The 25,195-nt window shown below is 41.2% G+C and overlaps 1 protein-coding gene across 1 annotated transcript in view; it reads right to left on the bottom strand.

Annotated features, from left to right (window-relative positions):
* ITGA9 (integrin subunit alpha 9) overlaps positions 1–25,195 on the bottom strand; it is a 334,926-nt gene that overhangs the window by 29,998 nt on the left and 279,733 nt on the right. Inside the window, exons 24-25 of the mRNA XM_058555011.1 lie at positions 2,649–2,774; positions 749–868 (exon numbers count right to left, since the gene is read on the bottom strand). Coding sequence (XP_058410994.1) covers positions 749–868; positions 2,649–2,774 — 246 coding nt within the window. The remainder of the gene's footprint in view (positions 1–748; positions 869–2,648; positions 2,775–25,195) is intronic.

Raw genomic sequence — 25,195 nt, 5'->3', positions numbered from 1 at the left:
TATTTTTTTTGAACCATTTTTGATAAACTCATAATAGCAAAGTGGCCTGAGGTTTAAAAGTTGGACTTCTCTGAAACAAGGTGTCATCTAAACAAGGGGTCGGCAAACTATGACCCATGGGTCAAATCCGGCCCTTTGCCTGTTTTTGTAAATAAAGTTTTACTGGAACACAGCCATGCGCATTCATTTGAAGACTGTCTATGCCTGCTATCATAATATAATGGTAGAGTTGAGCAAGAGACTCATGGCCCATAAAACCTCAAATATTTATTACTGGCCCTTTCTAGAAAACGTTTGCTAACCCTGATCTAAAATGCTTTCTTCAGACCAGCAGTATTGGCATCATCTGGGAGCTTGTCAGAAATACAGAATCTCAGACTCCGCCCCTAGGAATTTGTGTTTTAACAAGGTCTCCAGGTGATTCTGATGCAAGCTAAAGTCTGAGAAACTTAAATGTGCAAATAAAACACCTAGGGAGCTTGTTAAAATGAAGATGCTGATGCAGTAAGTCTAGAGTGGAGTCTAAGATTCTGCATTTCTAACAAGCTCCCAGGTGATGCTGGTGCTGCTGATCCTCAGACCACACTTTGAATAGAAGGGTCTGGTATTTTTCCCTGGCATCCTCCAGCATCAGAATTACCAATGGTACTTGCCAGGAAAGTTTTAAAAGGGGCAGGCAGAGCTTCATGAGGAAACCAATTCAAATGCTTTTAAATGAACCCCGAAGGTACAGTTCATTGGGACCTACCTTCTTCAATATTTCTGTGTTCAACAGCATGTAAATATCTATAGTACGACTTTCTTCTTTAGCAAGCGCACTAAGGTTACAGTGCATTGTTAGGCAAGAAATTCCTGGTTTTTCACAGTCCTGAGAAGAAAAATCCAAGAATTGGCAAACGATATTAAGAACAAAGACAAATCCAAGGCAATTTATAGAACAGAGGGCTCCCTGAGCTTCTATTCTGGTGACGAAGGCAATTCCAGGTAGATGACATCCATAGAAGATGCAATCATTCCTTCTCACCACCAGAGGGCAATTGAGGGATTTCCCGCCAGGCAAGCACCAGAACATGCCTTCAAGTCAAGCAACTGGGAGAAAGCAGCTCACTGGTTTATCCTAGCAAAAAACTGGATTTTGCACAGAGAAATAATTGTTTTTAAAAAGAAACGCATTTACTCATTCTGAAAGCATTCATCTTATGAGTTTTGAATACAAGATGTATTTCCTACAGTATCGAATTTCTATCTGTGCAGTGGCAAATATACTTTTATGCCCATGTTTTAGGTAGAGCAAATTAGAGGGCTAAGAAGTCATATGACTCAAGAAAACACAGCAGTAAAGAAAAATATATGTTTCACCAAGAAAATACATGAATTATCAATAGAAACCTAAATTCCAAATTTAAGTTACAAAAGAGGAATTCTCTTATTTTGTATCGTAGGATCCAAAACGTATATACATATCTTCATGATGTTTCACGTGTGGGGTAAAATTTTCAGCCAGATACAGAGTTGTATCTGTCAAACAACTAGATAGCACTATATCTAACAATCCTAAGGACTTTTAAAAATAGTCATATCATCAGTACTATGTAAGTAAAAAATCCCAACCTTCCAAGTAGGAAAGTCTCACTTGTTCTACAGGAAACGAGAGTAAGGAGGGAAATGTGAGTGAGACATGCATAGGCCAAAATAAGGAGCTAAAGATATATAATCAAAGATATGGGGAAAGGAGGCTTTGGAAAAGCAGTATGATTCCATCTTTAATACCTTTACTTTAAAAAAAAAATTGAGGTACAACTTATAAGTAAACAGAATAAATCTTAAAGTGTCCATCTTGATATATTTTTACACATGTTTACACCCAGATCAAGATGTGGAACATTTCCAGGACCTAAGCAGGTTCCCTCATGCCCCCTCCTGTTGATCTTCCTCCAAAAGTAACCACTTTCCTGACCTCCAATGCCACTGATAGTTTTGCTATTTCTAAACTCCATATAAGTGAAATATTATAATATGCATTCTTTTGTCTGTAGTTTCTTTCATGCAATCTCACAGAATGAATCTGTGAGATTCATTCATGTTGTGTGTAGCGGTTTTTTATTGCTCTGTAATATTCCAGTGTATGGATAAACCATAACTGTTTACTAAGTTTCCTGTGGATGGATAGTTGGATTATTCCCAGCTTTTCACTATAAGATTGCTGTGAACATTCTTGTCCATGTCTTTTGGGGGACACAAGTAGCATTTCTCTTGGGGATATACCTGGGAGAGGAATTGCTGGGTCATAGGGTACAGATTATGTTTAGTTTTAGTAGATCCTGCCCAACAGTTTTCCAAAGTGGTTGTACAAGAACCATCATTCTTGATTAGACTCATACTAGTTGGAGAAATGTTTTACTTTGTGCTTGGTGGGTTGCAAAGGTTTTCCCTTTGCCAGGCAATGTAATTTGGAATATAAATTTAACACTTTGATTGAAACCTCAGGCTGAAAAATAGGAGTTGACCACAGTCCTTGTGACTTTATAAGCCAACTGATTAAAACCAGATTTGGGAAATAATAAATGCCAAACAGAAAACTGGCCTCTCATCTCAAACTTCCTAATGAGGACCACCCATATTAATCCAACCAGTAAGCAAATTCTTACCAAGACTTTTCTTCCAGATTTTGTGAAAAAAGCAAATATTGTATGGAAGATATTTTCTTGTTCTTGAGGGATGATGCAGGGGGTTGGGTTTTTCTGGAAAGAACAGTTTCCCTTCTCTTGGCCCACCTGAAAATGAAAAGAAATCTGTCAGAGTGGTCTGTCCCAAGAATGGAGGATAAGCCTGGAATCCCTTATTGTAGAGGTGGTAGCGGTAGACCCCAAAGTCAGCTTTTCCCGTTGTCCAGTCTCCCATGGACAATGATAGCTGAAAAGCTGAAAGGCAGAAGTAGTAGCATCAACAAGGCCAAATAACAGAAAATGTGGATCCTAAGTCCTTAAATAATTGAGATGAGACAAGGAAATGAAACGTGACTAGGAAACAGTAAGACCTAAGGAATAAAATAAACCTTACGCTTCACGGTTTCCAAAGCACATTTACAAACATCCTTACAGCAACTTTCTGAGATAAGCATTCATGTTCTTTGTCTGGATGAGGAAAATGAGACCCGGGTTAAGTCACTTGCCAAAAATCACAGAGATCAGAACCCAGGTTTTGAACCCAGATCTTCTGAGATCAAGACTTGATGCATGGCCCACTGCCAGAGGGTCTCAAAACTATGTTCCATGGGACCCCTAGGGTGCTGTGAAGCCCCTTAGTAGTCTTCCTAGAAAGGAGAAGGGGCATCAAGCAGGACTGCTCTGGGCTCCCATCTCTGCTCCAAACTAGAGCATCAATCACATATAATGTCATTTAAAATAGGATTCTGGTACCAAAAAAAATAACACTGCACTGAGCCATATAGGAGCTTACATGCCCAGTGAGCTCTTGGTGAGTTACCTGATTTTGCTTCTGGTGCCAACTCGGCTGAGCAACAGCAACATTAAAAACAAAACAATAGTGGATAGTCTTCCACATTGATTTCTTTAAGAACAACACTATTTCTGATGTCTAAATTGAGGAACTGTTGAAAAAACAAAGTCTTCTTTATGTATCACCATATCACACTGGCTGTAGCTGAAGACTGGACACCACTTAAGGTCAAGCTGCAAAATTAATAATTAGTAATTCATAATTTAGGATTGTGTTTATAATCCTATTTCTAACCAGAATCATCTATTTAAACTAAACTCTCCTATCCTTAATGCCCTTGAGTAAAATATAGTGTGTTTGAATCTATTCAAGAATGTTTCAACTTCTCATTCATGGTAGGGAGCAAGGTTTATTTTAAAATTTTTACATAAAGAAACTTCTAACTTAAGCTAACAATGCCAATCTTTTAATAATGAACTAGAAAACAAGACCGCCAAATTTGCTAAATTAATCTGTTTTATCTTTGGTCTGAACACATATGCCAGGATTTACTATATATGCCTGAAAATAAGATGAAAGTTTCTTTCTTCAAATGAATTGTTAGAAAAGCGAGTGTTGCCTTTACAAATCTCTCGTAGTTTGGGACTTACTCTTCTTAAAAGTATCTCATAATTTGGTACTCTCTCAAGTGCTTTGTCTGAACCACAAAATCTGGGAAGACACACCAGCCAGAACTGGTCTCAATCAATGTTGGTTTTTGATGCTTTGAGAGATCACTAAAGGGAATTACCAGAAAGGAGGCGATGAAATTTAACAGAGATTTGGTGATTATTCCTGGGGTGCAATTGCTATAAGTTGTGATAAATATTTTAAAGCTCATGTTAGAAAGCAAAATATAAATTGCTTATACAGTGAGGATTATGAATAATCACTTATAAGACAAATAAGAAAAACAACTGCTGAAATGTTATGCAAATAGGTATTTGTGTCTTGCAATAAAATTTCAGCATCAAACAGACTGAAAATGCTCTCCATTTCAAATAAATTAGATGAATTGAAGATGATACGTTTTGGAAAACTGTTGACTAAAAACGTGGCTTAGTAACGATATATATTGATCTCAAAAGATGATCTCAAAAGATTTTCCTAAAATCATTTTGTGAAATGTGTGAATGGAAACAGTAATAAAATTAACATATTATTCTTATGTAATTTTAAGAATGCAACTACTTGATTAGGCTAAATATTATAGTTGATTAATCCATTTTTCTAACTATATTTTTTATTGAGGTAAAATTTATATTCACTAAAATGCACAGATCTTAATGGTACAGTTTGATGAATTTTGACAAATGAAATCACCCACATCACCACCACCACAATGAAGGTACAGAACATGTCCATCATTCCAGAAAGTTCCTTCTGGCCCCTTTCCTGTCAATTCCCATCCCTCACCCCAAAAGAAACCACAGTTCTGATTCCTACTAAGTTGGCAAAACATTTGTTAAATTTACCTCTTTAGGGAAGTGGGGGATTGTGTTACTTGGGGGCTGCCCTCTATTTAGGCATATACAACATATCATGGATGGAAAACATTTACATTCTTTGAGCATTTGAGAATTTGAATGTGTGTGCTCATGTTCTTAATTCCAATCATTTTTCACTGTGAAGCATATGGGTCTCCACTTTCCTCGTTTGTCTTCTGGAGTGGACATTCACTGAAAGACCACTGGAAAAATGGTCCTTCTCCAGCCCTGTGGCATTCACATTCCTCTGTTATGATGATCAGGCGTGGCCACCCAAACACATTGGTCTGGGCTTAGAGAACAGAACCTCTGAGCCTTGCAGGATGCATCCGTCCCTAATTAAAATCAGGGATGGGGCAGAGTTCCAGCTCTGCAAATTGGCCCTTAGGGTTTCCAGGCCGGAAGAAGTGAGAGCAGAAGCAGAGAAGCAGAGCCCCACCCCAGCTAGTTTCACTAACGTGCTTAGGGCGTGAGGAGCCTGGCGCTGTCACCCCGCACAATGCCAACACAGAAGGACAGGCAGCTAGGATGGCCGGCCAAGGGGGTGAGAAGCAACTGAAGCCTCAGCGCCAACCCCATGGGGCAGAGACATGGCTCAGAGCTCCATTTCCCTCTTTCCCCTTAGGAGTCTTGGGCAGCCTGTGAACACGGTGATGATGATGACGTGATGTGATCCCATGTGACAGTGGATCTGCCCCAGTGGAATGTGGAGAAGGAAAGTAGATGAAAGCTGTGGTGAATGAAAATCTCAGCCAGTTGTGCTCCCGACTGTGGTTACATGGGAATCACTTCAACTGGGGAAAGGACGTTTTTCTGGAAGGCTCAGGGTGGTCCTCTTTCAAAGGGAGATTGAAGGTTGCTTAGTGCTGCAGGGATCTGATTAAGACGAGCTAATCTTGTTGTAGACACTCTCTCAGGTCAAGTTGAACAGCTCAGTTCCTAGCCAGGGTCATCAAGGAGAGGGATTTGTGTGCATATTGGACGGACACAAATGCGATAACCGCAATAATATCCGACACTTGTTGAGCCCTCACTGTGTGCCAGGCTCTGAGTGTTTTACACATACTAGCTCATTCAGTGCTCAGTTCTCTGAGGTGAGTGCTATTACTATGCCCATTTTAAAGACGGAGAAAACTGAGAGGCAAGGGGAGGCCAGGTCCCCCAGCTGGCAGGCTGCAGAGTGGGTTGGAACACAGGCCATCTAGCTCCAGAGATCTGCTTGTAACCACTTCCCTGCCTCTCCGGTAAGGAGGTTGAGGATGGGGCTGGGGCAGGAGTCGTGGAGGGGTGGAGGTGGAGAGACACCATCCCTTCCTGTTCTTACCCCAGTCAAAGGGAAGAAACCAGGAGACACGAAGCCTAGGAATATCAGAGTCCTCCATCCTGACCCATTTCTGCCACTGTGCAGAAAACAACTCCTGCCCGGACCATGGGAGATAAAAGTGCCTACTGGCTGGGAGGCCAGGCCACTCTGTGCTGTCTCAGGCTGGAACAGGAACAGAGCATCCTGGAATGTTGTTTCTGGAAGGCAGCTCCAAGAACATGTGGTCCCGTGACCTCAGTTGACAGATAAGGAACCAGAGGCTCCGAGTACCATAATTTGTCCACAGTCACATGATTGGTTGTTGGTAGCAAGTGGCACCCAGTGCAGGAATCCTGTGGCACAGATGGCCTTGATGAACACGATGGTCCTGGGCTTCAGCCCTAGCTCTGCCTCCTAGCAGCCAATTCAAGTCTCTAGGGCCTCAGTTTCCTCATGTGTAAAATTAGGATGGTGGCCAACATGGTCACTAATGCTGTTCCGAGTTGCTAATTCCACACTTTGAGGACCATCTGTGCGTTTTCATTAGAGCATGGGGTCACTTAATTTCCCACTACATAGATAAGCAATTGCTGACCATCCATTCCCCACAACTTAGTCCTAACCACTCTCTTTACTCAAAATCAGGGGAAGTAATGTTTTTTCCTTGCACTATCGATAATCCAAGCACCACAGTGCTGATGTCCAACAGCTTCATTTCCTTGGCTGGCCAAGGACTCTGTGGCCATTGCCCCCTGCTCATCTCTACCCACTCACTTCCCATCTATTTTCCAGACTATCTGAGTCCAAATGCTTCCCATGACATGGCTGCTTATCTTCCAGGACCTCTGGGAGCTGGAAGAGGTCCATGTCTATTGGAATGTGAATAAAAGGACTTTACCAAACACACAAAAAAGGACAAGAGGATGCGGGACTCAATGTGAAGGCTGAATTCTGCTAAGGCAGCTATTGAGGGTTTTCTGTTGGCATTTGGCCTCCCCTCCTCCCAATACCCCGACCCCAAAGAAAACATTGTACAAGTTGAAACCAAGAGATGGTAGTGATTTGGGAAACTGTCAGGAGCCCAAGGAGTATGTGGATATCACTTGGTGGCAGAGTGCGGGTCAGCCTCAGTCAGGGGAGCCTTCGTGGTCAGAAGCCTCCAAGGTCCCAGGCCTGTCTGAGGATGAAGTGCCCCCTGCACACTCTAGGTGGTCCGGCAAAATCTTGCTTCATGAAATACTGGGTTCAAAGTACGAATTGGGGCCGATTCCATAGATATGATACTGAAAAAGAGAATCCACCCTTTGTTTTGAATGTCACCATTCAAAGGAAGGTCTAGAGCTTTTACTAAAGACTCTCCAGGCTGTGGTGGTCTGATAAACGGGTTGGAGGAAACAGGGCATTTTCATGTCGTAGCCTCAGGAGAGGGCACTGCATAAGGTACCTCAGAGTTGTTTGCCGACCTAGAGCGAGAGAGGGAGGACACAGGGCTCCCCCAGGGTTCCAGAACAGAGCAGCCCTAACACAGTCCCTGTCCCTGGGCCTGAAGACAGAGGGACAGAAAAGTCCTCCAATCTGTTTTCTAAGTCTCATGCTCCAAGTATATCACCACCCTGGAAACCAAATCCAGTTGCTTAAGGCCCCATCTCCATACTGAGTTCAGATATAAATGGGAAAAATACTAGCTAACATTAGGTACTATTCTAAGAGCTATGGCATACACTGAACTGTTACAACACCCATGTACAGAGGGTACTGCTATCAGTGGGGTGACTACACAATTTATTGTCCGAACTGGGACATTTTTGAGAGTGAAGTGGGAGAGTCAACCAGATAGAATAGCAAGACAGAGACATCTATCAGGGATGTGACAGGCAAACTGGACATCTGGTCTCCTTAATTTTCACCGCCATTTCACAGATAGGAAAACTGAGGCCCAGAGAGGTTAAGTAACCTGTCATATACCTATAAGCTTTGATTGTGGAGGGAACACCATCTCCAAAGTCCCCACCAGGAAGCTCCCTGCCCTGCTCCACTTTTCTTGCACCCAGGCTGCACAGCCTTTGTTTCGCACACACCCGGTCCATCATCTCATGGTTTATCCTTTCACAGCCCTCAGAACAGGGCTCCTATTGTGATTATAAATCCTGTCTACAAACTTCTCCCTCTACCAGCAAGTCAGCCCCTGTCATGATATGCATTCCTGACTCAAAGGAGGTGGCACTTCAGGTGGATCTTAGAGGACAAAGAAAAATTCTAGAGAGTAAAGACAGAAGTGGGAAGGTAATTCCAGGCAGAGAGGAACAGCAAATGCAAAAGCATGGAGGTGCAAACAGTAGACTTGAGTCTAGAGAGCCTAGGAGTTCAACATGGCTGAAGCTAATATTAGATGAATGTTGGATAGTAATGGGCAGAACAAGGCAGGAGAGGTGGGCCTGGACATGGCAGAGGGCCTTGTAGGCAAATTTTAGAGGGAAGGAAGTTATCCAGAAGGCAGATTAACAGGTTTCAAAATTAAGGAACCACTTTTCACCCGAGGAATGTGGTATTATTGGTATATTTTTAACAGGCTAAGGCATAGATGTTCCCTTTCTACCTGCATCAGCCCCATTCCTTGACCATACTCCAGCTGGCTGGGTTCCAGGGATGGGAAAGGTCACCAAAGTGTCCCTGGCTTAATGTACAAAGTGCACTGCCTTGAATGCAGTACATAGCCAATAAAAGAGAAATAGAAGATTAAACTAGCAGAGGAACAAACTCAATGACAACAGGACTCCCCATGAGCCATGCTTGGAGTCTTTACCAATGTGGGTCTCGGGTGAAGTTTGATCTAAAAACTATGTTTGTTGAATTGTCTTGGATTAAACGGGGCATAGGTTCATTTTTGAATAACATGTGTTTCATGTTAACTCCCATTTATGTGTTAATCATTGACTTTATGTTCTCTGTTACATCCTTGGGCCACTTTTCCATATCATGTTACACCAATCACAGCTGATGGCAACTGGGTAAACATGACCCGTTCCCTGACTTACCACCTGTTCCTCTGAATTCACATGCCCCTTGAGTTTGAAAATCCAGAGAATGTTTTGAATGCCTACTTTGCTAATTCAATTACTTATTGCCTACACTTGGAACCAAGACATCAGAAGACAATAAGTCCCCTTTCTGCCATGGGAGGCTGAACATTTACCACAATGGCTTTGGTGATATTAATTTTAGGACTCCAAGGTTTGAAATAAAAACAGTACTCAAAATGATAGAGAAATGATACCAACTGGTTAATTAGGCTGATATAAGATGTTTACTACTAGAAAGATAAATAACAGCTACATATTTTCCATTCAGCAAAATGTAAACTGTGATAAACAGTCTTTCACAGTCTTACAGAGTCCTTTAGATTATGCCTTATGTTAAATCACATTGCTATGATTTACTATTGAGTGTTTCTTGGTATTGACCAAAGATCAGTAAAAGATGACAATATTTTAATAACAAATCCTAAGACAAATCCTTTCATGTATCACCATTTTAAGACTTTGTAATACTGCTAATTATTTCAATTAATTCATTTTAAGAATAATGTAATAATAGAAGGGGTGGATACTCAAAGGCTCCATTTATCTACCCTGATTTTTTCAATTGCAATGATACCATTTAATACAAGGGCAGAAAACCAGTGATGATAATCTTGGGTAGTTTCTTATAGTGGACACGCCTACTTTTATGTTACTAATGTATTTGAAAGGTTGAGAACACAATTTTTGTGCGTATGCATCATATTTAAAGGTAGGAGTTCTCGAAGGTATCTTTTGGTGGACCCTTCTAAAGAGTTATGGATTCTTTTGCTTTGTGAAAAGGGTCCCCTTGTTTATCAGTTTAGCAAGTTCTGATTTTCTGGTATTTACTTCTGTGTGCAGCTAGAGGCTCCAGTGTGTTCACACAAATAGACAAAAAGGAAAACCACTTTGATTTCCGAAGAAGAAACACACTTTGATGATCACAACAAGGCGAGGTAAGTTCATATGAGGCTCTAGCTTTGGACAGTCCCTCCCAGCCTCAACCCTCAAATGAAAAGCCATGTTCTGTTTTTGAACTGAAAAAGGGTAAACGAAAGCACATAACAGTGCTCCACGAATAACAGCTGCTCCCAAACCTGCAGAGTTGGGGGATGGAGCAGGAGGAGCGAGAAGTTTAAGAATGATCTAGTTGTCATTTAATTTCTAGAAAGGAAAAGACAATAACTTTAAAAAGCCTGAAAAGATTGTAACTTCAACTCTAGATGTCTTCTCTCTTTCTAATTGAAAATTATCTTCTAAATAAAAGACTTGCTTCCCCATCCCTTGAGGCCACCACCGCTGTGAAAAGTTATATTAGGTCCGAAAGGTCAGAGTGTTACTGAGACCAAAACCGTAACAGAAAATGAGACCAAAATAGTAACAGAAAATGAAGGGGCAGAACCTCAAAACCAACATTCCAGAGGGAAGGGAGAGCACAATCCATTGTACAATTTTGACCTCTGTATGAGCCTACCATTATTTCATAAAAAAATCTCACTTCTTATGATAAAAGCCAATTTTTTTTGCCACCAGCTCTAGGGTTTGGCTAAAACAATGGCGTTCCCTCCCCACTCCCTGCACCCTTTTCCTCTGGGTGTGACGGGCCAACATGCTGGAAAGGCAGGAGCGCAGGCCACCAGGCTGCCCTGTAAAACAATTCATTTACATTTAATCAGAGAAAGACAAGCCCCCTAGATGAGGCCCATTTCACAAGCATGGGGACGGCCTTTTACCGGAGTTAAAGTGATACAGATGGGATGTAGTTTCAGAAAAGCAGTGACACAAAAGAATTTCCAGATGCGGGCAGATTCTCTTCAGCAAAAAAGCGAGACATAAATATGTTATCTGAGCACTTGACAGGCATGCCAAAAATGTTTTCCTTCCATAGATAATGAAACATTCTGGAAGCAGAATGGTTTGTTGATTTGGATAATAAATGAGTCAGTAGCCCTCATATGGGACACAACACAGTCCTTGGAATTGTACTGATTTATTTAAATTCTGGTTCTAGCTCTTGGACCCATCTATGGTGAAGAACAAAGCTCATAATCACTGTATATTAAAGGACAAAGTAGCAGATTTATTGATTCCCTGAGTTATCTCTGCTTTTATTAGATGTATTCCTTTATTACTACCCTTTTATCAGAAGGTAAATAACAATCATTTTCTGGATGCTATGTTTCATGTGTAACCATCTCTCTAACCTCTCACACTGACTGTCTGAGAGTATACACAGCAGAGCAGTGAACAGAGAAACCTAAGTGTCATTCATTAAGTCTGAAGCTTCAAGACTTCATGGGAGGCCTGAAATATGCTTTAGGTCATAGGTTTAGATTATGAAGGAGGAGTAAGTGAAGTTGGCTCCCTGACAGCTGGGGCGATAATTACTTCCCAGTGTCTAACAACGTTGAGAAAGTTGCTTTTGGTCAGAAGAAACTTGGTGTGTCTGTCAGAAAGGAGTTTTCCTGTTTTTGTGCTTCCGAAGCATACACAATTAGTCCTCGGCAGGTTAAATGAGAACCATGTGTTTCTTGGCAACGACCGATGAGCTGTTTATCCTCAGTGAGATTTCCTGTTATCGACTTTGGTAACAGCCCATCACCCCTGCAATGACAGGGCTCTGTGTCATGTTGCTTTTAAGGAATGAAAAAAAGACTGAAGGAAAGTAAACTGCATAATCACGAACTTTTAAGGTCTATTCATGTCGGAGACCAGAAAACACCAGGCACCTCAGCATCGGCATTCCAGCTGCCCTCACGCTGCAATGAAGCATTAATGCTTCCAGATGTCACAGCAGCCATAAGCACAAGACCCTCTACTCCTTGATAAGGCCGGCGCCCTCAGTCAGCATGGAGACAGCACTGCTGGCTTGATTCATTCACTCTGTCCACACGGGTTAAAGGGCAGCCCCTGAACCACACTGTGCACGCACAGCCCAGGCTGAAGCTTATCCCCACCTTCCAGAGGGTGTGTGTCGAGTGTAAGCACAGAAACACACACACTTTCTCCCTTTAGCCAAAATTAAAATTGACCCAAGAACCCAGGAACGTAACTCTCGCTCCAGAATTCAATCAGCCATCTTCCCTCTTTTAAGTGTTTGGCTTCTGTTAAGAAAAAAGATTGAAGCCTGAAGCCAATCTAATCTTAACCCATTTCAGGAACTTGACTATTCAGCTCACATTCAGACACGTGCAGAAAGAAGAAAAAAAAAAACGGTTTGAAGCCATTGCTGAGATCAGCAGACTTGACGTGTGTGTGTGTGAGAGAGAGAGAGAGAGAGAGAAATAACATGTTTTCATAGTATCTCTGACCAAAATTTGTGTTTAAGTTTGCTCTTAGAAGCCTTCAGTTCTAAGTGATTCAGCCCCTTATTTCAAAGTTCTACCTTCTTACTTATTCCCCCATTGAAGTCAAGGCAACCTCTGCTGTGGGTTAAGGGAAGTTGTAACAACATCTCTATTCAGGGATTTCGATTCAGTGCAAATTTCCCGAGTTCCTAGGACATATGAGGTGCTCATTAGACATGTTAACAGTAGGTGTATAAATGTCTAAGGGCACACACCTGACCCTAAGGCAGAGAGAAATATTTGTGATGGTGATACTAACAGTGGGAGTAGCCAAATCTTTCATTTATGCGAGTACATACTACGGTCCAAGCACCAAACGGCGGGGAATCACAGAAAACAAGGCAGCTATGACCTTTATTGTCATGGTTTTTTTTAATCTTGTGGAAGAAGACAATCAAAAATAGTAATTTCAGGTAGTGGCGAGTGCTACAAATGGGGAATGGGACAGAGAGTTGATGGGGGTTTGCAACTTTAGCTAAGGTGGTCAGGGAAGACCTCCCTGAAAAGGGGAACTTTGGGCTCAGACCTGCATTATGAGAAGGAGCCAGCCATGCAAAGATCTGGGGGAAGAGTGTTCTCAGCAGAGGCAGGTGCAAAGGCCCTGAGGCAGGACTATCTGGAAAGGGCTTGGGAGGACTTGATGAAAGAGAGGATGTGTGAATTGGATCTTGAGGAATAAGCGGGCTTTCTACAGCCAGGGAAGGGAGAAGCCATTAGCAAGGTCAAGAGGCCTAAGGAAGTGCATAGTGGTGGTTCACGAGCCTTCATAGTCCAAAGTGGCTGGAAGACAAGGTCAGGGGTGAGGTTGGGGGCAGAAGATATTGTAGAACATGGCCTGGAAAGGCGGGTGGGAGGTCATGCCGGGTTTTGGACCTCATGGTTTTGGCCATTAAGACCTCCTTGTTGATGTTATTTACAGAGAACCTCAAGGTGTCTCTGCAAGTTACACAGAGAAATTATTAGGAGTAGAAGTCAGCATGTTTTCAAACGGTAAACGAGGTCTTCCCTGCCTGAGGAATAACGGTTTGTAATGAGGAGAGGTTGGAGAAAGAGGCACAGTATTTGGTACTCAGTTTTGAATTTTTATTTATTTGGAGAATATGGAGAGAGCAAAGAGGATGGCCTAGGATAGGAAAAAGAGAACTAAACGAATTGTGATCTTTTTTGGAAGAGAAGTGGGAAGAATGACTAAGTAACAGCTCAAACTCTCCACAAAGGGAGCTAAGCAACTGTTTTCTATTTTAGCTCAGAAAAGGTCAGGGAAATTAGAGCATGGAGAATTGAGGATAGTTATAAAAAATGAGATTCGAGGGGTAGCAGAATGGCTTAACTAAGAGAACCTGCTGGAAGTTCTGTTGTACTGGGGAGATGTTTCGATTCTACTCTGTCCAAAGGCAGAGACTTGGATCATATAATCCCTCCAATCCACCCCAGGGCTGTAAACTCCTCTCCTCCTGCTGGAGAGGGGTTTCTTCTTCTTTTTTTTTTTTCTTCTCTCTCTTATCCTGTTATCATATAACATAAGCTGTATTAATAACAGTTAACTTTACATGACACCATTTAAGTTACAGGATATCAAGGAGAAGAATGAACATCACCCAGGGACTCTGCACCCTGGGGAGGGGTTTCTAAGCCTTGAATGCTGGTTAGCAGGAACCTCCCAGCAGGAGGAGCGCTGACTTGGTACAGGGTAAGCCCTCGAATTTCTAGAGAAAAAAACTGAGGGTGAAGGAAGGGGAAAAAAGAAGCAAGTGTTTGCCATGGGAAAGAGTAGTCGAGACACTGAAAAAAAAAAAAATGAGTTGTTGGATTTCACTTTGGGTTATTTGCTGGGCTGCTTTAAGTGCCAGGCCCGCCTGTGTACAAGTCAAGTCTTGGCCTCCAGCAAGCTTGCCGCAGGGGAGACTCCTTGTAGCAATTATCCTCCATGCATAACTCAGACATAAAACCCAGGACTTTTCTCATGTGAAATCTGCTTTAACCACCATCTGGCTTTAAAAATTAGTGTTACTGTCAACTGCTGTTGCCAGCGAAATAAGGGATTCTCTTTGTGGCAGAAAGCTCCCCCAGAGTGAGTGCTAATGAGCACACACACCGAGACTCCTGGATGTCCAATCTGGACACCACGCAGGGGCGGCATGGGGGCTGGCATTTCAAAGGAGAGAAACTAAGTAGGGCTAAAATCATGGGGAGAGAATTCTCAGGAAACACAGACTTGGAAAGGCCTTCATGCGCAAGGAAGATCACATCACAAACTCCTGAGACAGCTTGGGTCCCCTCACTCTGAACGAAGGTCCCAGTGAGACCTGGTCTGACCACTCTATGTAAAACAACAACTCTTCCCACTCTCATCCCCTTGCCTTCTTTTTCTCCATAGCATTTACCATCATGTAATATACTATGTGTTTTACCTATTTATTACTTGTCTCTCTCCACCAGAATGTAAGCTACATGAGGGCTAGAAATTATTATTTTTTGTCCAGTTTGTTCTCCATGGTAACCCAGTGTTGGCACACGGTGGGTGCAAAGTATTTGCTGAATGAATGAACACGTGGATAAAAAAAATCCCCACAAGAGCCTTATGTGGCAAAGCCTGTCATCACCATTTTATAGATGAGGAAAGAGAAGCTCAGAGAGATTTAAGTAACATGCTTTAGACCAGGGCTTCTCAAATATTAATGTGCAAATGACTCACTGGGGATCTTGTTAAAGCGCAGATTTTGAGTCAGCAGGTCTGAGTGGAGCCTGAGATTCTGTATTTCTACATTTCTAACTTCCAGGTGATGCTAATGCTGCTGCACAGCTACGTGTCCAGACAAAAGGCTGTCACGAGGGCTTGGATGTGGCTGTACAGTCTAGTGGTTAAGAGTGAACACCAACGTTAGCCACTTACCCACTCTGTGACCTTGGCCATCCCTTTCTGCCTCCGTTTCCTCATTAAAATATCATGAAGATTAAATGAATTTGTCCAGGTAAAGTACTTGGACAGTGCCTCATCTGTAATAAGTTCTTAATAAAATGTTTATTATTATTATTACTATTACTTTTCTTAGCCTGACTCTAACAGCTTCCTTTCAGAATCCTAACAGAGTATTATTTTCTACTTCACCAAAATAGGAAAAGCCTAAATTTATGCTGAGAATGATGACAATCCACATCTACTATCAAAAAGTTAGAAATTTCTGCTGGATATATTATGTGAGAATTTTGAGGCAGGTTCCTAAAAGTGGAATTGTTGGAATTCATATTTTAAATTCTGCTAGTTACTATCAAATTGCCTTTCACACTAACAGTATTTGCGGGGGCCCGTTTCTCCTCATCTTAACCAACCGTGAATATTAACAATCTTTTAGAGTTTTGCCAGTTTAATGGGGGGAAAAAAACCCTCATTTTCATTTGAGTTTGCATTGCTCTGATTACTGGTGAGGCTAATATTTGCCACTAAAATTTTTTTATATGTTTATTTGTCATTAAAATTTCTTCTTTTGTGAATTTCCTGTTAATATCCCTTCACCCATTTTTATAATTTTTGGCCTTTTCCTTATTGATTTGTAGAAGTCATTTACATATTATTTGTCTGTTAACTATGTTGCAAATATATTCTCCCAAATATCTTTTATATACCTTTATTATATATTTTGATCACACCCAAATTTAACATTTTCATATATTTAAGTCTGTCAATCTTTTTTTTTATGGGTTTTGGATTTTATGACTTGCTCAGGAAGAAGAGCCTTCCCAAAGATTATGAAAATATTCAGTACTTTCTACTAAGACTTCTTCTTCTTTACATATAACTTTCTAACACATGTATTTTTTTTTAGTGAAGTACAGATTTTCTGTAATTTCTTCCCAAATGGATAGCTAATTGCCTTCATACCATTTACTGTGAAGGAATCTATACACTTCCACTGTTTGGGGCAATTATTTCATCAGATATTTTTTCTGTCCCTTTCTCTCTATCCTCTCCTTCTGGAACTCCAATTATGTGTATTTTGGTATGCTTTATGGTGTCCCACAGGCCTCTGAGGCTTTGCTAATTTTTCTTTATTCTTTTTTCTATCTGTTCAGATTGGGTAACCTCTACTGATTTATCTTCAAGTTTGCTGATTCTTTGTCAGCTCAAATCTGCTACTGAGCCCCTCTAATGAATGTTTCATTTCAGATATTTTAATTTCAACTCCAGAATGTCCACTTGATTCTTTATAAAATTTAAAAAATTATAAAATTTCCATCTCTTTATTGATATTCTCTATTTGATGATTCATTTTTATCATACTTTCCTTTAATTCTTTAAACATGGTTTCTTTTAGTTCTTTAAACATACTTATAATAGCTGCTTTGAAGTCCTTGACTGCTAAGTCCAACATCCAGGCTCCTTAGGGGCAGCTTCTATTGATTCCTCTTTTCCCTCTTTACACTGTTTCCTCTGTACCTATTTCTTTGCACATTTCATAATTTATTTTTGAAAAATTGAACATTTTAGATAAATATTGTAGCAACTGTAGATTCTTACCCCTTCTTTTGGGGGTGGTGGTTGTTACTTTTTCTGTTTTTCTTGTTTGTTTGTTTAGTGACTTGCCTAAACTAATTCTGTGGAGTCTGTTTCTCCTGGAGTGTGTAGTCTCTGATTTCTTTGCTTAGTATTTTTTTACACTTGTTTTCATTTTTAAGCCTGGTTTCCTAGGGGTTGTCCTGGATCAGGATAGCTTAGTGATCAGCCAATGTCTGGTCAGAAGTTGTACATAAACACCTTGATCCAGTAACGTTTCCATCTGTAGCTGATGGATCTGTGAATGCTTGGGGAAAGCATTCAAATGTCAGGTAGCTTATAAGCGTGCCCCAGCTTTTGCTTTCCGCATTCACAAGGCCTCACATTCAGGCAGTTGATTCTCTCGGATTTTCTAGGGAGACAGTAACATTGTTTGCAATAGTGATACTTTTGCTTCTTTCTTTACAGTAAACGTTATTCATTTCTTTTTATTGTTAAGACCTCCAACACTACTAAACTGAAGAGACAAGAGCAGGTACTCATGCCTTGCACCTCTCTGAGGTGGGACAGCTCCTAATGTTTCAGAATTAGGTTGAAGTTTTCTATAGATTTCCAGTAGAGGACCTTTGTTAAGTTGAGAAAGTTTCCTTTATGCCTTTCCTCACTGAGAATTAAAAAAAAAATCATAAATTTGTTAAATTTAACTTTTGGATTTTTAGAAGCCTTCATCAAGATAATCATCTGGTTATTTCACTTTTAATTCTTTTAATATTAAAATAATGAATATTAATCAATTTCTTCAGGGAGAATCAACCTAGCATTCCTGAATTGCATCCCACTTTACTTAGAATATATTATTCTTCTAATAGGAATCAACTTGGAAACACCTGTTTTTAAAGAATTTTCATATGTATTTTCAAAGTCAGTTTGGCCTGCAGTTTTCATTTATGTGTGAGCGCTCACTCTCTGGTTTCTGAACCAGGGTTACGTTTAGTCTCCTAGAATGAGTGTTCTTCATTTTTTCCTACTCTCTGGAACTGCTTATATAACACAGAAATTATCTGTTCCTTGAAAGCTTGGTAGAACTTGCCTATATAGCTATCTGGGTCTGGTGATTTTTTAAAGCATAAGTCTTTGGCTACCCTTACATTTTTTCCTATGGTAATTGGTCTAGTTGGATTTTTTACCTCATGCATTTCTTTTAGCTGTTTTATATTTGTGGGAATAAAACTGAAAAGTATTTAAAAATCTTTTCCATTTGAGTGTAGTTCTTTTATCATTTCTCATGTTATTTTTTGGCATCATCACTTTATTTCTTGATCAACTTTGCTGTAGCTTTGTCTATTGGACAAAAAAAATTTTTTAGTTTCATTGATGTGGAATACTTTTGTTATTGTTACTGTTTGTTTTCTATTTCATGACTTCCATTTTATCTTTAATAATATCTTCATTTTACTCTCTTAGAGTTGAGTTTATTTTGTTGTCCCTTTTCTAGCTTTTATGTTGTCAGTTTAGCTCACTTATTTTCAGTTTTCCTGTTTTCGACGTGTAAGTAGCGACATTTTCCTCTTGTGGGTTTTATGTACATCCCATTGGTTTTGACACAAATAGACTTTTATTGTCTTCCATTTCTAGTTTGTTCATCTCTTCCTCTTTGATTTCTTCATCTAAAAAGTTAATTAAAATGGCATTTAAAAATTACCAAGTGATTATGTTTTTGGTTAGCTGTTTGGATAACCTTTTGTCGTTAGCCTCTAAGTTTATTGCATTGTGGTCTGAGAATGTGGCTTGTATTACCTTTTTAAGATTCTATCGAGATTTGTTTTTGTGGTGTTACACATGGGTAATTTGTGAATGCTCACATATGTTTGAAAAGAATGTGCATTCCCTTATTTATGTACTATGAACTTTACTAATTGCTCTGTATACATTAGCTTCTTCAATTCTCACAATGTGAGGTAGGTACTATTATTAGCACATTTTACAGATGAGGAAAATAAGCTTAGAGAGTTTAGGTAACTTCCTCAAGGTTACCAAAAGCTGGTAGGCAGGGGAGCACTAATGAAACACAGACATTTTGACTTATTCTGTCTTGGTCTCTATTTAAGAGGTCACAGTTGCTAGCTGCATTATTCAAATGCTCATTATTTTATGCCTACTTGTGTGATGATTTTTGAGGAAAGTGTATTAAATTTTCCTGCAATGATTGTGAATGTGTCAATTTCTCCTTGTATTTCTATCAGGTATTGCTTTATATGTTTTATACCTGTGAGGTTGGTTGCATACAAGTTCATTTATATTACAAATTCTCAGTGGACTGTATTTTTAATCATTCCGAAATACATTTTTTTTGCCTTGCTTAATGATTTTTTTGCTTCAATTCTATTTTGTTTGCTGTTAATATTGTTATACTTGCATTCTTTTGGTTAGCACTTGTGTTATCTTTCTTTGAATGCCTTATATTATGGGTCACTTTTAAAGATTTTATTTATTTATTTTTTCCCCCCAAAGCCCCAGTAGATAGTTGTGTGTCATAGCTGCACATCTCTCTAGTTGCTGTATGTGGGACGCGGCCTCAGCATGGCCAGAGAAGCAGCGTGTCGGTGCGAGCCCGGGATCCGAACCCGGGTCGCCAGCAGTGGAGCACGCTCACTTAACCACTAAGCCACGGGGCCGGCCCTATGGGTCACTTTTAAAGGTGTGTCTCGTAAAAGGAACTCATGCTTAAATTAAAAAAAATCCAATCTAATAGTCTCTGTCTTTTACTAGGGCATTTAATTCATTCACAGTTATTTTCATTATTGATATGTTTGGATTTATTCTTGCCATCTTTATTTATTTATTTATTTTCTTCATGGGATCTTTCTTTCAAAATTCTTCTTTAGTGGTTTGGATGTCCTACATTGTCTTGACTCTAAGTTTCCCTTAAAATTTTTACATATTAAACTTTATCAAAGCTTTGAGCTAACGGTACATAAACTCTTCCCCCAAAACAAGACAAGAATCTTTCAATTCCACCTTTAGTGCCTTCTAACTCTTACATTGAGGTCATTTGGGATTTTCATTCCAGAATGTTATAAAATAATGGAATAATAAGTTTAACTGGATTGTTTTTAGTCCTTTTGCACTACATTCTTAGAAAATCCTTCAACTCAAGTTTCCAACCCACTACTTTATTCTTTTATATCCATTCTACTACACAGCTTATATATGGAGGTTTTCACTTGAATGATCAAAATTTTAAACGTACAAAACTCTCATTTATTCTGTTTCATAGAAACAATGTCTCTTTACATCTCTTTGAAGACATCTATCCTGCTTATTCTAAAATCTTCTGTTTGCCTTGTTATTGCACCCTCTGGTATTAGTTCTTCTTTTGATAGCAGTTGGTGCCTCTCTGTCCTGGTGTTGACTCTGCTCATTTAGTGGGTGATTCTTGGTGGTGTGCTCATCATCAGTCTATTCAGTTGACTCAGTCTGCCTCTGGTGACTGTGGAATGAGCCACACTCCCAGGAGGGGTGTAAAGTACAGTAGAGTGGGAAGCACATAAGCTTTGGAATCAGACAGACCTGGATACAAACCTAGCTCAATGACTTACCAGCTGTGTGACGTGGGGCAAGTCTTTTCGTCTTGGTTCCTCAACTTGGGATAATGACCTTACCTTATGGAGGTGCTGTGAGGATTAAATTTGACAGCACATGAAAAAGCCTATTAAAGCCACAAGACAGCAGTAAATGGTATTCATTTTTTGAAATTTCTTTATTCTTTTTTTTTTTCCCCCTCTGGTGAGGAAGATCGGCCCTGAGCTAACATCTGCCAATCCTCCTCTTTTAGCTGAGGAAGACTGGCCCTGGGCTAACATCCATGCCATCTTCCTCCACTTTATATGGGATGCCACCACAGCATGGCTTGACAAGTGGTGCATTGGTGCACGCCCGGGATCCAAACCGGCGAACCCTGGGCTGCCGCAGTGGAGTGCACACACTTAACCACTTGCGCCACCGGGCCGGCCCCACTTTATTCTTTAGCCTTTGATTAAATGTGATTGATTTGATGGTCCCAACACCACTCTCATTAAGAAGCTTCCCCAGATCATCCTTGGGGAGAACAATTCAGTCCTCCATTTCTAAGTTTAAGCTTCTGTGTGGTCACTGATCTATCAGGTGCATCTTTTTTTCATAGGGATATGGACATCCTCATCACAAATTAATTGAAGTTCTCATATTAAGTGACTCACTTTTGCATAAATTAGCTCATGGGCAGCCCTGTCTGGTGTCCATACCATACATGGAGGGGAGACAGAATTTTATAATTTTCTAAGATATAAGTCTTGCCACCAATGTGGGTATTCTAACAGATATTGGTATTAATGTCATATTGACATCAATACCCTAATGGTGTCCTATGGCAAAGTTCTTGATGTATCTCCTTGGAAAATTATCCCTCATTCCCACCCAATTTTAATTCCTGGAAATCAGGTCAGTTCTTGAGAATAACTGCCCAATAGCAAGTAAAGAGCAACCCAGAGAGGTAAACCTTTCAGACGGTTTTGCAGGAAGAAGAAAGAATGGTAGGGCATTCATTTCATGTCTCTTCTAGATTAATATCAGAGTTCTTTGAAAAACCCAGTACTTTCACCTGGAATAAAGTTTCAGCCCTTCACTGCAAGCCATCATTTATAACTTTTCTTCCTTCTTGTATATTAACAAGAGCCAAACCCCAAAGCCTCCTCCTCCAGCATTAGAAAGCTGCTCACAGACAGGTTTTCAGTGTCAGCAAGTGAAGCTTGAGTCCTGAGACAAACCTCCCATCCTTTCCCTTGAACCTTCAAACACTGTGAGTAAAACTTAACTTTGGAGATGGACCACTGCCGAAGTTCAAATAGTCTTCCCTTCATGAGCCATAAAGCTTGTGACATGTGCTAACTTGGCCCTCTCTTAGACCTGTGCTCCTGGGCTCTGCTAAAAGGCTCATCTCTGCAGAAGAACTACAACAAAGTGTAGCCATTACATTTTCCAGGCTGGTTCCCATCAAGCTGTGTGAGAGAAGCTATATCCTCAGTTCAAAAAGGAACCTTCTCTAAAGAGCAAGTGGCTATGGCTTGCCTCCCATGGGCTGTCTGACTCACAGAAGCCACTGCCCTCTGTGGCAGCAAGAGGATCATTTGCTGGCAACGTCTATGACGTGTGGTTAGACAGCCTCTGGTAGCAGGGCGCTTGGACTTTCCCATTCCTAAGTCAGAAGAAATGAAGGTGTAGGTCCACAAGCACTCCACAAGGAGTGATTAACTTACTAATTGTCACAGGAAATGACTGTCGTCTAGTACTCCCTGTCTTGGTGCCAAGATATTTATCTGCTGTACACTCTGGAGAAGGCACAGAGAACTATTACCTTTGCATATCTGTATAAGAGGCAGGAAGAGAGAATGGAGAACCAGATACTGCCTCCATCGTACACTTACATACAGTGACCATTCCCTCTGTCTGGAGTGTTCTCCTCTTCATCTATTCTCCTGGTGAACTCCAACACATCCTCCAAGTCCTGATTTGAAGAGCCTGCTTCATGAAGCATTTCCTGCCCCCTCCTCAGAGTCAGCTTTATATCTTTGTATCATCCCTGGATCTGGGCATACCTCCATTATTGCATTTGTTACATGGTATTGCAATTACATTTCATATCTGTCTTCTGCCAAGACTGAATTTCTGGGAGTGCTGTGTGACTTATTCCTCTTCTCAGAGCCTGGCACATAATAGGTGCTTGCTCTGCCAGTGTTTGAAAAATAAATCAAGAATGATTTATTACTTGTAATGATTTTATTGTAGACGGACTAGAGAAGCCGGTCATTCTTTCCCTCTCTCTCACTCTCTCTATTATTTTCACGGGTGTTCCAACTTGGCTTCCTGAGGGATCCTGTGTTCACAGTGGCTTGCCCAAATTTTTGCTGTGTTGTAAGAAGTCAGTGGCCCCCCACAGGGCTCCACACAACCCCAGTGGGTGGGAGTCAATGGAAATTGATAGTCTTTCCTCAGACCACCACCATGGCTCTGTTTCTAAATAAAACACAAGCAGAGAAGAGGGGCTCAAGGTATTTGCTACAAGGACAGAAGATCATGAACCATGGCTGGGAGTATGAAGTGGTCACACTTCATTAGGCTCTTCATAAAAATCTCTACCATGTAAGCAAAGGCACTCTCCTCTCACAGGCAGCTGGACCTCAAGAAATCCTTTGGAAGAATATAAAACACTCTTTGGTGAAAACTAGAGGTAGGTCCGTCCTGCCCAGGGACCTCAGCTTCAGCCCCAGAGACGCCTGAATGAATTCTGAACCAACAGTTGGGAAACTATGTCATAGCTCAGGGCTGTAGGTGGGATGATGGCCCAGGGCCCAGGGGCCAGCATGCCTGCCTGCAGCATTCTATATGGATGATGACCATATATGGATACCAAGGGCACTGGCAGAGGGAGAGAAACAATCTGTGGGTCCCATGGGGTGTGGAGAGGGATGACAGATGGGCTCTCCCTCAATGCCTGTTATCTGCCTCTGGGATTCAGTTGGCTTAACAGGTAGCCGGCGCCTGGCTGCTCAGTAGCCTGTCCAGGGCTGGGGAATGGTGGTGGCTGAGAGTGGGAGGAGGCAGGGAATGCCATTAGGCCTTAGGGTCACCTCCTGGTGCAATACAAGGAATGAGTGCTAGTTTCTTCTAATAGGAGTGAGTTCCACTTGCACCAAGCCACCCAAATCCCCAGAATGAAAACCCTGCTCTATTCCAAGTCCCAGAAGGCCAAAGTAGAGAATGTCATGAGCATTATGAGCCACACCTGACCCAGTGAGCATTCTCAGGCCCTGCTGAGCAAGGGAGGGGCTGAGGCTGGCAACTTTGTTGAGCTGCAGGATACCCTTGCTCTCAGCCCTGTGGGCTTTACAGCAGAGGGTGTGCTGCCTACGGGCCTCTGAAACAAGGACCTGGGGACTCTTGCCCCATCACTGCATCACATCACACAACAGCTTCCATGTTTCTAGTCTCATCATCACTCTGGTCTCCAGTGATGGCTGTTCATAAGAACAAAGTGCTTCACTACTACCTTAGTGAGATCTGCCAGCGAATTTGATTTTTTACACCATGAAAAGGCCATAGGCCTCTGACCATGGACTGGTGTATCCAACTGAAGACTTGGTCTGAGAATTCTGCTACAGACTTTGTGAAAACTCCAAATACACCTTCAAAAATCCAAAGAGTTTGCTTCTGAGAACTCAAAGAACAGAATGCAGCCAGCTCACACCACTTGGGTTTTTGAGGGGCCACTCAGCTGGACTAACAGTCAAGCAGTTCTGCAAATCTTCAGGAAAACCACTTCTAATGCCTTCCAAGCAAGCCAGCTATTTATAAATGCATTCCAAAGTCCTTTCCAGTGGCTTTTCCTTGGTACAATGATTAGTAAAGAGGAAAAGTGGTGTTCTGAGATACCTTCAGAATCTGAGTGACTTAAATTTCCTGTTTCAGTCAATAAACAGTTTTGTCTGTGTGGAAAAAATTCTCTCTACAACACTATGGATGTTTATGTGAACAACTCTTAGAGCATGCTCTATGAGGAGAACATTCCTAGACATTGGGCAAAAGGTGGAGTGGTTGGTATGATTAATATTTAAGAGAGCAGACAGGACCACATGTGATTCACTAACCTCATGCTAAGTTCGAATGGTGGTACGCTGTAAGTGCAGAACGCTGAGGGCTTTTCTTTTGCTGTTTCAGCAGAGCTCACACACATGGGCACCTCATGGAATGTGAATGGCATATCGAGAGAGATGTAAATGACTGAGTAGGCAACTCAAGAGGGGTGACCTGTTCTACGTTCAACATTTCACACAGTCCAGGTTTTCAGCCCACATGACCCGAGAGGACAGCAACGCCAGAAACCATTATCGCCATCACATAACTTTTTTTGAGCTTCCTGTGGGCAGCATCCTCTTCAACTGTGGGCTCATATTTGTCACATGCTGTGGGCCTTG

This window comes from Diceros bicornis, chromosome 2, assembly GCF_020826845.1.
Source record: "Diceros bicornis minor isolate mBicDic1 chromosome 2, mDicBic1.mat.cur, whole genome shotgun sequence".
Classification (NCBI taxonomy): Eukaryota; Metazoa; Chordata; class Mammalia; order Perissodactyla; family Rhinocerotidae; genus Diceros; species Diceros bicornis.
Note: the sequence above shows the minus strand (reverse complement) of the source record. Positions and strands in the feature narration are given on the sequence as shown.